Raw genomic sequence first — 16623 nt, 5'->3', positions numbered from 1 at the left:
TTAAATTCCTAGTCAAATAAGAGGGAAGCATTGAGGAAAGAGAAAGAAGATGCAGTCGTTCCCTCTTTTTAAATTTAATTAATTAATTAATTTTTACTTCTTGGTCCTGGGGCACGTGAGTTCTTAGTTCCCCACCAGGGATCAAACCCAACTCCCCTGCATTGGAAGGGCGGTGTCTTAACCACTAGACCACCGGGGAAGCCCCAGTACTTCTCCATCTTTTATCTCTTCTAACACCTTAGCGTTATGGCATTTTCATAGCAGGAATTGTGAAGTGAGTATTCAGCACTGAAAGAGCTAGGGGATGAATGGATTGTAGGGACCAGGAACAGCTTAGATTGACAGGAACCATGGAAATGTGACCATTTCAAAAAGAATGACTTGCTGGGCTGTTGAAGAAATTGTTTGACCTCTTTGTACGGAGTCCCAGTATTAATGGTCTGGCGGGCTGAGAAGTCTAGCCTTCTCATGATCGTTTAGCAGTCTTGACGTCACATGGATAACAGTGAAAACTTTCAACAATTTTTTTCAAAGTCCACATGTAAGTTAGTAAGCCTGGCTAGAAAAATTTCATTTGGAGAATTTAATGTCATCGAATTTCTGGGTACAGTTTTCCTAGATGTCATGAAGATTGGGATTCTCCAAAATTTATACAAAATGTATTAGCCATTATGCTGAACCCAGCTTTGGGCTGCATTTTTAAAAAGTGGCTTTCTTCAGTAAAGAAGTAATATTTGGAACAATGTTTTCATAGGAATATCCCACTAGATGTGGTTAGGTTTTGCTGAGGATGATATCTAAAGGAGTCCTAGACATTTAGAGATACATTCAGAAGAAGGTACAAATGAAATAGAATGTTTGGAATTTGTTTCAAAATAATAACATGCTTGCTTATAGATCCACTGGTAACTGTTGAAACTCCATGGTCAGTACCTGTAGGTTGAGTCTACAATTCTTTACACTTTTACATTTGCTGGAAGCCTTCTTTGAAAGTTCTAGCTGAGAGAATAGACCCAGTTTGACCTGACACTGGTTGAATGTTTTCACTTACATCAGTTCCTTTGGATGAGAACTTGGTACCAAATAAGAGATAGATTTTTGATTTCCACTCAGTTTGTGGGTCACTTACTTGGGATTCCTGAGTGCATTTGAGTTAGAATGAAATCATCTAATATCAGGTAGCATGTTTGCAGTTTATAGTAAAAAAGAAAAGAAAATGAAGCCAGTTTTATTGTTTTTGTTTAAAAGTGAGAGAGGGAAGTCCTGAAAATCCTCAAGAATCACAACATTGTTAGTTGGCTATACCCCATTAAAAAAGTTCAAAGAAAAAACAGTTCAATTTAGTTTTAAATGCATTTAGAAAAATATCCCCAAATAATGTAAAAAAAAAAAAATTATAGTGACTTAAAACACGTTTCCCTTTCTCAACTCATGTTTGAATAGTTAAAAGTGAATCTGCCTCCCGAATGTTTGCAGACTGCTTGTGCCTAGATTAAGAAAGAAAAAAAAAAGAAAGTACTAGATCCAGTGTAGATTGGCTTTTCCCCCACCAACCTTGCCAAAGAAAAAATAGCGTGTGGTTTGTGCTATATATTTACCACATAGTATTCATACTTTGGTTTACAAAGAAAAAAATCCCTTCCAAAAAGTTGCTTTTAAATATTGATGTGTATTTAAACACACACACATACACACACCACATCCATATAACCATATTCAAAGTTTAGAACTTAGCTATAAGATAAGTTTTTCAGAAAACGCAATCTCTCTTCCCTTTTAACTCTTTCCCCAAACCCTCAGCATGCACACCAACCTCCCTGAGCTGTTCTTTGCCCAAGAAGGAGAGCCGTCACTACCAAAAGTCTGATGTGGAGGTGTGTGGGCTGGCGGCTTGAAAAACCAGGAAACGCAGCAGCACAGATGGCAAGCATCCTGCCTCATTTAACCCTACAAGCAATGAAGTTTCAAGGAAGCTTTCAGACTGAGTTACTTGCATGTGAACCACACCATCTGATACATATATTTTTGAAGTCCAGTTTAAATCAGATATTCAAGATTCACTTAATATTTTCAGTCATTTCTAGTACAGTGAATTCATTTGTAAGTCAGTTTACTGTGATTTGGGGATTCCCTGGTGGCTCAGACAGTGAAGAATCTGCCAGCCGTGCAAGAGACCTCAGTTCAATCCCTGGGTGGGCAAGGCTCCCTGGAGAAGGGCATGGCAACTCACTCCAGTATACTTGCATGGAGAATGCTATGGACAGGGGAGCCTGGTGGACCATAGTCCAGGGGGTGCAGAGAGTCAGACCCGACTGAAGCAACTTAGCATGCACGTACGTGGCTGGCCCTGCACCTCTGCTCCGCCCTTTCTCCTGGTCTCCCCCATGCACGGAGAGTTGCAAGGGCAGCAGACTAACAAAGACATTTGGTTGTAGATGAAAAAAAGTTCCTAAGACACTTGCACCACTGTTCACAGAGGCATGTTCACATCAGCCAAGACATGAGGACAGATGTCCACTGACAAATGACTAGATTAAGACAATATGGCACATATAGATAATGGAATATTACTCAGCCATAAAGAGAGTGAAACAGTGGCATTTAGAGCAACATGGATGGATCATTCTAACTGAAGTAAATCAGATAAAGTAGATCAAGATACCATATGATATCACCTATATGTGGAATCTAAAATAGGACACAAAGGAATTTATCTATGAAACAGAAATAGACTCAGACATAGAGAACAGACTTCTGGTTGCCAAGATAGAAGGTGTAGGAGGGACAGATTGGGAGTTTGGGATTAGCAGATGCAAACTGCTATATATATACATACACACATATATATATATATATAAAACTCAATCACTTTGCTCTACATTAGAAAATAATACAGCATTGCAAATTAATTCAATAAAATAAAATTTAAAAATAAATTTCTAATGTATGACCCTTAAGTAAACAAAATAAGTGAGTATAATATCAAACTAAATGATGTCACACTTTCATTTGGGAAAATAATTGGTAACATTTATATATGTTTAGCTCTAAATGTGCTTCCCAGATGATTCTGGTAAAGAATCCACCTGCCAATCAAGGAGACGCAGGTTTGATCCCTGGGTTGGGAAGATCCCCTGGAGAAGAAAATGGCAACCCACTCCAGCATTCTTGCCTGGAGAATCCCATGGACAGTAGATGGTGGGCTACAGTCCATGGGGTTGCAAAGAGTCAGATATGACTTAGCAACTAAACAACAAACAAGCCCTAACATGACCATCTGAAACAGTGGTTCTCACTTACGCATTAGATACACTCGGGGAGAGAGATTCAGTTGACCTCAACTCTTAGGGATATTGAATAAATTGGCCCAGGGTGGGACCTGGGCAGGGCTATTTTTTAAGAGAGAAGAGACTAAAATCTTTGCATCATATTTCTCTTCATTAAACCTTTAGCCATCATTGACCATATCAGTATTTTTGTGCTAGCTGGTATTACTTGTGAAAAACCTTTAAAAGTGGGTATCCAAGGAAATTTGGAGACATTTTAATAGTAGACAATTGATATTTGTACCTTTGGTATTTGAAAGCATCACTTCTCAAACCTTAACGTGCATGAGAATCACCTCGAATCAGAGTTAGAATGCAGATTCTCAGACACTGCCCAGGGTGGGGCCTGGGCACCTACATTTCTAACAAAATCTGGCTGAGCTTGTAACCCTGAAGATACAGGACTATACTTCCCACAGCAAGAGTCATGGGGGCTACTGTTTCTGTTGATGGCGCTCAGCTTGTCAGCGGGGTTGGAGCTTAACCAATGTTAGGGTCCCCAGGCGTTTCCCCCCAATACCACACTGTCCCTCTAGCTCAGTGGCTTTCTGGTGGTGAGCCAACTGAGACCTTCGCAGGAAACTTCTTTCGTGAGGTCTAAACCCAGTGACCTTCATATCAGTTGCCCAAGCCTCTCTGGTTTTGTGGGAAACTTACTGGTGTAAGTGGGCTTTTAAGCAGAACTATGGAATGGAAAGCTTGCCTTATATGAAATCTCAGATATTATGATTTGTACTCATTATCTTAGAGACATAAAAGACAAATATGGGTTGCAAGTAGTTTTGAGTCCTGAGTGACACCTCTCCCGTGCTTATAGACGTTACCAGTCCTTTAATTTACAAGAGTGGAATGATAAAATTTGCATTGGTGGGTGCACATTTGTGGAAAGGCTATCATTTTGTTTTGAGAGTTTTGGATATGGGTAGGGTACTTAGTTTACTTCTGACAGCTGGTTAATAAATCTGCACATCTTCCACTGACTTTTAGAAAGATAATTAAACCAGGGATTCAGAGAGCTGGTATTAACTGATGGCAGACTTACATAATTCCACCCCCCCTCCTTTTTTTTAAAAAATCTAGCCTGTACCTAAAAAGCAAATGCACATGAAGTACCTTGAAGTTTTTGAAAGAAGAGAATGATAAATTAAGTCACTATTATTAAAACAATTAGGTAGCTAATTACCTCTCCTCTTTACTTGGCAGTTGAAACCACTATAAAGGCTCGTCAGAGCCCCAGGAGGAGCTGGCAGACAATTTAAAAAGTAATATATAAAGAAATGCTTGTGTTGGTACCTGTTGTAACTAGGCGACCAGCTGATAACTCTGTGGGGATATTTTGGGTGGGACCATCCCACGCACTTCAAGAATTTTAGCATTCCCTCAGCATGAATATGTATAGGTTGCTCATGAGCCCCCTTCACCCCAGCTGATCCCAAGCATCACCAAACACGTTTTCAGTCACCTTCTGACAGATGTAGCTCTCCCATCTAAAAAACTGGTGAGAGGTTCAACAAAAAGGGAAATTGCTTCTGGCTGCAGGTTTTCTTTGGGGCTAGGAAATGGATTTTTTCGGCTGATTAAAACACACATTGATTAAGGGAAAAGGCTAGGCAAACATGGCAGCTGAACATGATGTTAATTTCATCTGATTTATGTAGGTTTCATGCTTTGAATATCCAAGTGGGCTTCATAATCCCACATAGCGTGCTCCTTAGGACTTAAAAGGCTTGCTCTTCCTGTACTGAACACTGGTAATTTTGTTGATGCCCTTCCCCTCAGTGAGGACTTGAATAACATCAGACAATTTTGATAATTTCCCCATGAATTACATGTGTACACGTGTGTTGTGGATGATAGTCAGATACTCATAAAAGCAAATTAGAAGTCAATGTTTGCACCAATTGGAGGGTAATTGTATTAACTGTTAGTTGTTGGGGACCTGCATTCTTTCTTCCAAGAATGAATTCTGTTGTCTTAGTCACGCTTGACTCAATAGCAGAGTGATCAATGATAAACACTCTTACGTTCTCACACTTTTTTCCCCCTCTCAGATGGATCCTAACAGAATATCAGAAGATGACACTCACTGCATTAATAGAATTTTCAAGCTCCATGAAAACACGGATTTGCAAGACACAACTCTGGAGAGTCAAGACTCAAAATTAATACCTGATTCGTGTAAGAGAATTAAACAGGCTTTTCAAGCAGCTGTGCAGAAGGTGAGTCCACATTGAGATGATAAGTCAAGAGCCCTCACTGACTCTACTAATGCTGAAAATTAAAATTGGCTAAGTGCTGTTGACTTTGTTCTTTTTTATTTTAATAATTTGTAAGAGAGCTAAAGAGAATTTTTTTTGAGGGATTAGCAGAATCCTTTTGAAGTTGGTAGTGGTTAATTGGGCTTCCCTGGTGGCTCAGATGGTAAAGAATCTGCCTGTAATGCAGGAGACCTGGGTTCCATCGCTGGGTCAGGCAGATCCTCTGGAGAAGGGAATGGCAACCCATTCCAGTATTCTTGCCTGGAGGATCCCACGGACAGAGGTGCCTGGAGGGCTACAGTCCATGGGGTTGCAAAGAGTCGGACATGACGGCGTGGTTAATTATAGTGACCATCGGTGTTCACGCAAATGTTCTTTCCTTTCTTTCTTTCTCTCCCCTTCCTCTCTCTCTCTCTTATTTTGGAGGAGGCATTTAAATTCCCTCCTGAAAGGAGGACAGGGATGGTTTGTGGTAGTCAGCGAGCCAGTGTGCTAGTTTGAAATCCCTGCCTTAGAAACCATTCTCTCTGCTCAAGGATTCTCTACTGGCTACTTCCTTTATGTTGGGTTTTGAAATGCGAAGACCCCCTATTCCCCATCTGTGTGTGGATCCAGGGTTCTGTGGAGAATAAGTATTAGCTGGTCCTCTGTTGTCATCTGACTTGTGAGGGGAAGTGAAGTAGAGCAGGAGTTGATGTTGGGGGAGAGGAAATTCTCCAGACCTTTTCTAATTTTCCAGGAGGGCTGAGTGAGAAGGGAGGGGATGGGGATACAGAAGACAAATGACTTCTCTACACTGACAGCCTCAGTGGAGAAACGCTGGAATAACTACCTGTTTTGTTTTCCTGGATATAGTCCCTTGGGAATTCTGCAGCCTTGGCATTATTTTACTTACTGACTCCAGCAAGAACTGGGTAGAGCCCCCTGACTCCAGGGCGTGCGTCCACGTTGATGCCTCGCATAACACATCTGATGGGTTCTTGCGTCTGCTCGGACATCCCAACCTCTAGTTTGCAGCTCCCTGAGCTATCTCTGATCATCTCACAGTAAATTCTAAATGTCTCAAATGCCTCAAACCTAAGTTGAAATTTTAGTTTCTTTTTAAAAAATTCACAAGTAGTAATCGCATTTCTAAAAAAGAGGATATGTATTGGATATAGAGGTAGGGAGAGATAAAACTGTTTTGTATAACCCTTCAGGCTGGTATTTGCTATATTTCAACAAATTTAAGAAACCACGAATTTTCAACCTACTTTATTATTTCATGCATCACAAAGAGAGAAAAAAAATTGACTAAAGAATTAAACATAATCATTATAGATTCTAGTTGCATCCATTTCAGAGATTCTGAAATATAAAAATATATATATCATAGAATCAAAGAAGTATATATCACTCTAATATCTATAAGAATGTTGTTTAAAAAGATTGCGTTTTCATTATATTCAGTGTGTAGGTGCTTAGCTTTATGCAGTAGATGCCTATTTTTTTTTGATGCCTATTTTAAAATGTAGGTTTAAATTTGATCTTTTGATCTTCTATTGTAATTTTTGAGCTATATAGCAACAATAATTCCATTAGTCTAATTCATTTTTAAATGTTCTATAGCATTTTCTTTTTCTGCTTTTGCAAAAAATTAAACTACTAAAAACAAGAGAAAAATGAATAACTTCTGATTTTTCACTTTTGGAAGCAATTGGAAATTGAATGATTGCTATGCTGTATTTACCTCATCTTAGGTTAGGTGGCGGGAGAAGGCAAAGGCAACCCATTCCAGTACTCTTGTCTGGAAAATCCCATGAATGGAGGAGCCTGGTGGGCTGCAGTTCATGAGGTCGCTAAGAGTCGGACACAAATGAGCGACTTCACTTTCACTTTTCACTTTCATGCACTGGAGAAGGAAATGGCAGCCCACTCCAGTGTTTTTGCCAGGAGAATCCCAGGGATGGGGGAGCCTGGTGGGCTGCTGTCTATGGTGTTGCGCAGAGTCAGACACGACTGAAGCGACTTAGCAGTAGTAGCAGTAGGTTAGGTGGCATAGCGGTAAAGAATCCGCCTGCCAATGCAGGAGACATGGTTCAATCCATGGGATGGGAAGATCCCCTGGAGAAGGAAATGGCTACCTACTCCAGTATTCTTGCATGGAGAATTTAATGGACAGAGGAGCCTGGAGGGCTACAGTCCATGGGTTCACAAGAGTCGGACACAACTGAGCAACCAACATTTCACTCTCACTTTCAGGTCTTTCCAAGTAGTGCTAGTGGTAAAGAACCCGCCTGCCAGTGCAGGAAATGTGAGAGATGTGGGTTCGATCCCTGGGTCAGAAAGATTCCCTCGGATGAGGGCATGACAACCCACTCCAGCATTCTTGCCTGGAGAATCCCATGGACAGAGGAGCCTGGCGGGCTACAGTCCGTAAGGTTGCAAAGTGTCAAACACAACTGAAGCGACTTAGCACGCTCTCTTATCATTTTAATCATGTATATTTTGTGGGAGAAATTGTAGCATGTGAAGTCAGACATGTGAAATTATAGCATGTGAAGTCAGACTTATGTTTGAATAAATGTGATCTTGGGAGAGTACTTGATATTTCTTCAGTCTGCCTTCCTCATCTTTAAAAACTAGAGTTCACAATCCCTCTGTAATAGGATTGTGGTTGATTTGAATAAAAGATGTAAAGGACCTAAGCACAGTCCTGGAAATAGAGTATGCACTCATTAAATGTTTATATATTACTTTACCACCATTAGTACTAATTCATTGTTATTGTTGATGATTTAATCAAAGACATTTTTAAAGTTTAGATAGAGCATGTTTGATCATTTTTCTAAAATTGCATTAAAACAATGCAAACACTGAAACAGGTTGCAGAAAAGCACTGGGATGTTTTTATTACTAGCAACAGTAAATGTGTTAAGTACATATTATCCTTAGGAAACTTCCAGGTCTATTTAAGACTTAGACTTGATTTAAATAATGCAGTCATTCAGAATATAGAGAGCCTGTTCTTGAGACATTTATAAGCTGTGTTGTGAAGGACAGTATATTAGGGGAGGAAAGACATAACATTTGCAAGACCCTTAATTTAAAATTATCTTCAAAAATTCTGATCCACGGTGGGAAAAGGGGACTTACTGCGCTGTACACTGTGAAATCTAACACTCAATTTGCTGTGCAGTTGATTTAGAATATGATGTTAGTTTGGGATATACAGTGATGTGATTCAGTTATTTTTCCCACATTGTAGTCCATTATAGATTATTACAAGATGTTCAATATAATTTCCTGTGCTATTGTATGGATAGTAGTTTGTATCTGTTCATCCAGGACTCCTAACTTGCCCCTCCTTTCTTTGATCCCTTTGGTAACTATAAGTCTATTTCCTGTCTGTGAGTTTATTTCTGTTTGTTTACAGATTTATTTGTATTATTTTCTAGATTCCATGTATAAGTGATATAATATTAGGAGAGAAATGAAATACTGCCATTTGTAGCAACATGGATGGGCCTAGAGAATATATATACTGAAATAAGTCAGAGAAAGACAAATTCTAATTCACTTTTATTATTTTGCTCTATGTTTCATTTTTGTTCACTTTTAATCCCGCCTCTGAGATATTGAGTAATCTATCTATAAACAACAATTACATGTACTAGAGGTCATGTATTAGTTCAAAACTGAACCCCTAATTAAGGTAATTCTGGTTATGTAAATGATTGCTTCCTAATTTTCTATTTAGATCAACATATATTGAATCTCCTTACAATGGAAAGAAGACAAACTTTTAATTTCATTGGTACCCTGGTTCTTAAAAATTATGCTTTGGGTTTCTTCTGGAAAAATGAGTATGCAAAATCAGCCAAGATAATTTAGAAAATAAGTAATATTAAGAACATATACCATTAATGTTTACTTATGGGAATGCAAGGATGATTCATTTTAACAGGTCAAAGAAGAAAAACGTTATCATTTGCTAGATAACTGAGAAATGAGTGACACAATTTTGCACGTATTTCTGATGTTTAAAATCCATTAGAAAGTAGAACTAGTTGGATTCTTGATGTTATCCTAAATAGCTCAAACTAAAAGTTAGCTAATGATGAAAAATAGGAGCATTTCTCTCACTATCAGGAACACAACAAAGATATCCACTGTCCCCATGTTATTTAACATTGTTCAGAATGTGCTAGCAAACACAATTACATATAGGAATGAAATAAAATATATAGAAGGGAGAATTTGAATGGGATGTGATTGTATACTTGGGAAAATTCAAAGGAACTGAGAGGCTACAAGAAAAATAAATCAGTTTACAAAAGTAATAGGTAATAATCACTAGCTGTCCCCATTTCAAACAATAATTAGAAAACATGAATGAAAGATTTCATTCATAATTTTTAAAAAGCCTGAAAAATTCATTTAACAAGGAATATACAAAGCTTAAGAGTCGGACACGACTGAGCGACTGAACTGAACCGATACAAAGCTTATGAAAATAAAACTAGAGAACTCTACAGAGACTTTTAAAATAGGATTGGATAATGTAAAGATGGAACTGTGCAAAGTCATAATCCATAAAAGAGAACAAACACCTTAACGTAGATGTCATTGTGTGTGTGAATATGATTGTGTGTATATATATATATATAATTTAATATAATATAAATTATTTTGTATAAGTGGGTATAGTTTGGGTTATTAAAAAATGGAATTAGGACAGTTTGTTTGCTATTTTTAAAAAGTGATAGTGTTACCTCATGTCTTGCATGCGTGCTAAGTCACTTCAGTCGTGTTCAACTCTTTGCGACCCCGTGGACTGTAACCCACCAGGCTTCTCTGTTCATGGGATTCTCTAGGCAAGAATACTGGAGTGGGTTGCCATTCCCTTCTCCAGGGGATCTTCCCAACTCAGTGCTCGAACCCAGGTCTCCTGCACTGCAGGCGGATTCTTTACCATTTGAGCCACCGGGGAAGCCCGCAGGATGAGTAGAACTTTTTATTAATTTCACATTTATTTTTGTTGTGCTATAGTATTTTACGTGTTATTCATGGGTAACAATGTTACACACAGGTAATCCTTTTTAAAGAATAAGAAGCTGTCATAATATATACCATTGTGTGTTTGAAAGTAGAAGATGCCATTTTTTCCCCAACAAGAGACTCTTTAGGCCAAAGCTGCGTGCTGTTCATATCTTATCATTAGAGTCAAGCAGTGTTCATGAAGGGTGGTACTGTGCTAGGCCCTTTGCTATAACTTCTCCAATAACCAAGGATTTACCTTTCCCTTGAAGTGAAGTGGAAGTTGCTCAGTCGTGCCTGACTCTTTGTGACCCCCTGGAGTATACAGTCTGTGGAATTCTCCAGGCCAGAATACTGGAGTGGGTAGCCTTTCCCTTCTCCAGGGGATCTTCCCAACCCAGGGATGGAACCCAGGTCCCCCGCATTGCAGGCAGATTCCTTACCAGCTGAGCCACATTACCTTGGCCAAACAGTGATTTGCCAAATGTGTTATCCTATGATAAGGATTATTGGTTAATGTGACAGCCTACGCATCTTGCCAGAATAATCAGGCTTCTCATTGCTCTTGCTGATGTTAAAAATAGGACAGCAGGCATGCGCAGGTAGGTGTGACTCTCAGTTTTAGTTCTAATGCAGGTATTGGGTGAACCCGTGAAACAAAATGACATTGGAGGCTGCAGTCATTACTGAGAGCTCGCCCCATCCAGTGGTAACAAATGCCAGACATAAGCACAGTATCACATTCTATGTGTGCAAAAACTGCTGTTTACCCAGCCCGTCTTTGGTCAGACTAGTAATGCTGTTTTTCTCCCTTTTTTTGTTTGCGGCTGGGTTTTCTTGGCTTTTTTTCCCCTTTAGCACAGAACTCTGAAAGCCTCTTAGTGATCCAGCTCTGCCAACCACAATTTACGAAGTCTGTCATAACAGTCTATGACAATAAAGCAAACACTAGCACAAATGCGGTGTCCAATTTATAAAGCAGTTCTTGTTCCGGCTTTGGTGGCCTCTCTGGCCTCTGCTAGGCTGAAGAGCGATGTGGGCGCTCAGGCCTGAGCAGGGGTGCGTGGCCCTCAGACCTCCTGGTCAGGCTCAGTTTATACACTATTTATATATCCTGAGACCTGGGAGGTAACTCTACTTGATGTTACTGTTAAGTTTAAGTGTTAGTCGCTCAGTTGTGTCTGACTCTTTTCGACCCAATGGACCGTAGCCGCCCAGGCTCCTCTGTCCGTGGGATTCTCCAGGCAAGAATACTGGGCTGGGTTGCCATGCCCTCCTCCAGGGGGTCTTCCTGACCCAGGGATTGAACCCATGTCTGTTACGTCTCCTACGTTTTCCGGCTGGTTCTTTACCACTAGTGCCGCCTGGGAAGCTCTGATGTTTCTATGCTTGCTTGCTAATTTCACGTTGGGTACCTGTTTGTGAAAAACTTCCGGAGACTTATTTTGAAATGTATCTGAAAGGGTGATACGGGGCAGAGAATCCATAGACAAATCAATCACCTTGTTCTCCAGTGTGAAGGGCTCAGTGCATTCAAGGTGACCCTCTAGGATGTGGGAAGGAAGGATGGTGACTTACATGTATGCGTGCGTGCATGCTAAGTGGCTTTGGTGGTGTCCCACTCTTTGTGACCCTGTGGACTATAGCCCGCCAGGCTCCTCTGCCCATGGGATTCTCTAGGCAAGAATACTGCAGTGGGTTGCCATGCCCTTCTCCAGGGCATCTTCCCGACCCAGGAATCGAACCGGCATCTCTTAGATCTACCTGGTAGCCGGCTTCTTTACCCCTAGCGCCACCTGGGAAGCTCTTACATGTATATGTATTTTTTAATGTTAACTTTAGAATATTTTATAATGTATCTAATATTCAACAATGTTTTAATACTTAAGTAAAAAATATGTAAGTTTGGGAGCATTGCATTTTTTCCTTCTCTCAAGAAACTGCATAATCAGAAATGTTTAGAGGTCTTGGAACAAAACTGCAGCTCCATCAGGACAAGAGCTGTAGCCTTTTTGCTCACATTTCAATATATCACATCTGACTTAGACTCGAGATGGAAGGAAAAAAAGGACTGATGACTTCTTAAATTCCGTAAACTAATTTTTTATTTAAACGCAGGTCATTGATCAGTTCATAAAGCCATTCATAAAGTTGTAAGCCTGATTTTCATTTATTGGTTGTCTTACCAATGGTATAGTTGGTAATTGTTACTATTATAGCCTGAAGCAACAGTGCGTCCATTGTTGCTGTTGTTCAGGTACTAAATCGTCCAGCTCTTTGCGGCCCCATGAACTGCAGCACACCAGGCTTCCCTGTCCTCCACTATCTCCCGGACTGTGCTCAGATACATGTCCATTGAGTTGATGATGCTATCTAACGTCTCATCTTCTGCCACCCTCTTCTCCTGTTGCCTCTATGCAATCATATTTTGTTGAAGGTTATCTTTAGCTGAACTTCTTGCTTTAATTATGTTTTTGGCCCCTTCATGGCTTGTAACCTATATAGAGGCAGGGCCATAATGGGAGCTGGAAACATGGCTCTGGCTTCTTATATGCTCTTACAAAACTCTATTTCACCCCAGAATATAAAAGCCAATGACGATGACTACCAATAAACTATGTTGTTAGCACGTTCCTAAGTAACCATTTCATGGAGTCAGTAGGTCACTGAGCCTCAAAAGATTTACCAAAAATGGGGAGTCAGACCAGAGTCATAATCATTGAACAATTGATTCTTACCTTGAATTCTTATTTTCTTCCCCAGGAATCAGCACATTAGCTATCTCCTTCAGGGTTCACAGTATATGTGAAACTACCTCCTGATACTGAGAATGATGTAGCCAGAGATTTGCAGCCCTTTGCTCCTTGGTCATGCGTTCACTGTTCTTTAGTACAGTCTGTGTTGCTGTAGCAAAGAGACCTATCACTCAGTGGAAGAAATAAGACAGTTTTTTCTCTTATGTGCAAAAATCTAAAGGTGGAAGTTCAGGGCTGGCAGGAAGGCACCTCCATCCTCATCAGGTACTTTCATCTCTGGATCCAAGTTGTCGTCTCCATACGTTGTCACTCCCAGAAAGTGGAAAGGGAGAAAGAAAGGGTCAAGGCAGTACTTGGAAGCGGAGACATCATCATTCCTAGCAGTGTCTTGTTGTCTGGAACTTGCTCATAAGCAGACCCTTGGATGCAAGGCGGGCTGCACATTGTCATTTCTGGTTTAGCAGCTGTTGGTACCAAAGCTGGAGCAAAGAGGGTTGCCTGTCACTAGTTGCAAAGAGGAAAGGATGGATTCTAGGAGGACAATGACTGGTCTCCGACACTCACTAAATCCTGTTTAGGCAGGAAAGTGGGCTCACTGTGTGAGCAAGAGTTAACTCTATGTATATACAAGTATACAAAAAATTGGAACAGTCAAGATGTCATTTTCTAAAACTTAAAGTACTTTAGGATTATTTAGATTCCAAAAGAGACAGAAATTTGAAAGTAGATTTAACAGCATGCATCTTTCTGAGGAACTTCCAAAGGTTTGTTCAATCCATGTATCTGAGATCTTTGAATAAATTTTGATTCTCACTTTCCCAGTTTTTGGTAGGTTTTGTGGGTTCAAGAACATAAATTTAAAACCAGAAAGTTCATCAGACTGAGTGGTTGTTTTTTCCATCTGTAAAGCTGATTCCTTAGAATTCCAATGTCAATTATTACAGGAAACATATTTCCACTTTTAAAACTAAAGTCCATAAAAAAGCACATAAAACTGAGTAGATCTTAACTACTTATGAAATTATAAACATTGCAGTTGTTATATAGAGATTATTTTTCATTTGCTTTTTAGTTAAATTCACATGACAAAAACAAGGGGAAAAATTAAACCCCGTTCATTATCTCTTTGCCTTTGTGTATAAGAGTATGTGTCCCAAGAAAGTTTCTTGTAAACCCACAAGGCAGCTTGGGGTTTGGGGGCACTGACGTTCCCAAGTGAAGATGTTAGTCATGTAGTGGTTTTCCAATGGGATTTCATCCCTGCCATAACAGTTTTGGGAACTGCAATTCAATCAACCCCAATCATATCTAGCATTTATAAAAGCTGCCTTTATGGGAAAGCCAAAGCACGACCCACAGAATTTTCCTACAAAACCAAGCCATCTACTGGTTTTTGTCCAACAACGACCCATTAGCTGTGATGGGCTCAGTCACAGGGGAGACCCAGGGCAGAAGGTAGGAGGGTTTCCAAAAGGGAAATAACCAGTGAGTGGTATTGTAGGAGTTGGGCTTATCTTCATGCCAGAAGTACTCCAGGGTAGAAGAAAAGATATTCTGGCTTGACATTAAAAAAGAAAACAGAAGACCAAGGGCATGCCTAAAAGAGGAGCATCTCATTATGTGACATAGGCTCTTGGGCTGCAATTCCAGAAGTCAGTAAGACTGAGGGTCCTCAGTTGGAGGGCACCTGGTGAAGGATGCTTGGATTGCTCCACCAGGAGTGGCTCATCCTAGGAGAGGGCCAGCCTGCGGAACTGGAAGAGAATGATGTGCCCTTGAGCAGCATTTCCCAAACCTGACTTGATCTTAAAAATCACTTGGGGAACTTGTTTAAAACAGAAACGAAAGGCTCCCAGATCTGTTACAAAGATTCTGATTTGGTAGTTCAGGAGTAGACTCTATGATTTGGGAAATCTTTCTTAGAAGGGCTGGTCTGTCTTCGGGAAGGTTTCAGGGTAAATACTGACCAAAGAGGTGTTCTAAGCATCTTATGGAGAAGGACATGGCAACCCACTCCAGTATTCTTGCCTGGAGAATCCCATGGAGAGGAGCCTGGCGGGCTGCAGTCCATGGGGTCTCAAGAGTTGGGTGCGACTTAGTGATTAAACCACCACCAAGCATCTTAGGAAGAGGTGAGAGCCATTGGGGGACAGGGAAGCCACTGGTGAAGGACATGACTATATTTGAAAAGCAGGATTCAGCCTGTGTGGTACGGAGAAGACGGGTCTTGGAAGTTGCACAGAACACTCTGAGATGTGTGCTGTGCTGTGCTCAGTCGCTCAGTCCTGTCTGACTCTTTGCAACCCCGTGGACTGTAGCCCACCAGGCTCCTCTGTCCACGGGATTTTTCAGGGTTCTCATAACCTCCTCTGGTGATCTTCCCAACCCAGGGATCAAGCCCAGGTCTCCTGCGGCTCCTGCATCGGCAGGTAGATTCTTGACCACTGCAGTACCTGGGAAGCCCATATCTGAGATGACCAGGCAGCAAATATTTGCTTAAACTTTTCAAGATTCAAGGTCTGAGAGGTCCATCCTCACATAGCTTCCTTATCACTAGGGTGCTCCCTCAGTTCTCAGGCTTTGCTCTTTGAGAGCGCTGGGTGGTGGTGGTGGTGATGGTGGTGGTATTGTAGCGGAAGCAGCAGTAAAAATAATCATGATAATTGTAAACCGTAACGCTCATATTCATCAGAAACTTGATGAACTCAGAATCTTTTCTCCTCCACGCGTATATCTGCTTCTCATCTGATCGACCCTTTCGTGGTGAAAGACAGAACTGTCGTCTCCATCACCCCAAACCAGAAGCCAGAAGATGGTCTTACAGGCTTCGTCTAACTTCCTTACCTCACCCTCACCTTGTGGGTTCTACCTCCTTCCTAGACTTTCAAGCACTCCTCTCTGTGCCGTGTCACGACCGTTGGTCCCTTGGTACACGCATCACCATCCCCATCATCACTGTTCACCTGGACCACTGCCAGGCGGCCGCCCTGCCCTATCACACTGCCTCTAGCCCACCCTCTCTACAACTCAGCGATTTCTCAGATGCCAGTTGAAACATGTCACTTGCTTTCCTGCTCACGAAAATCCTTCAGTGGACCCTTGTAGTCCTCAGGATGAAGTCTGAGCTGCTGAAGATGGAACACCAAGTCTTTTGTGTTCTGGGGCCCTCCTTCCAAGCTCCGCCTCTCCAGCCTCATTATCCTGTGGCTCCATCTCCTCACCCTCCTCGGCTGTGCTCAGCAGCCCCACCTCAGTAAAGGGTTA

At 41.0% G+C, this 16623-nt stretch overlaps 1 protein-coding gene across 2 annotated transcripts in view; it reads left to right on the top strand.

Moving 5' to 3' along the window:
• TNFSF11 (TNF superfamily member 11) overlaps window positions 1–16623 on the top strand; it is a 42194-nt gene that overhangs the window by 2498 nt on the left and 23073 nt on the right. The window contains exons 1-2 of one of the 2 annotated variants that reach the window (XM_044926842.1): window positions 4658–4824; window positions 5378–5545. In XM_044926842.1, the coding sequence (XP_044782777.1) occupies window positions 5378–5545 (168 nt within the window). In that variant the 5' untranslated portion in view covers window positions 4658–4824. Of the gene's footprint in view, window positions 1–4657; window positions 4825–5377; window positions 5546–16623 lie in introns of those variants that run through there. The other variant, XM_006076501.3, reaches the window with a different exon arrangement.

This window comes from Bubalus bubalis, chromosome 13 (assembly GCF_019923935.1).
Source record: "Bubalus bubalis isolate 160015118507 breed Murrah chromosome 13, NDDB_SH_1, whole genome shotgun sequence".
NCBI classification, from domain to species: domain Eukaryota; kingdom Metazoa; phylum Chordata; class Mammalia; order Artiodactyla; family Bovidae; genus Bubalus; species Bubalus bubalis.
Note: the sequence above shows the minus strand (reverse complement) of the source record. Positions and strands in the feature narration are given on the sequence as shown.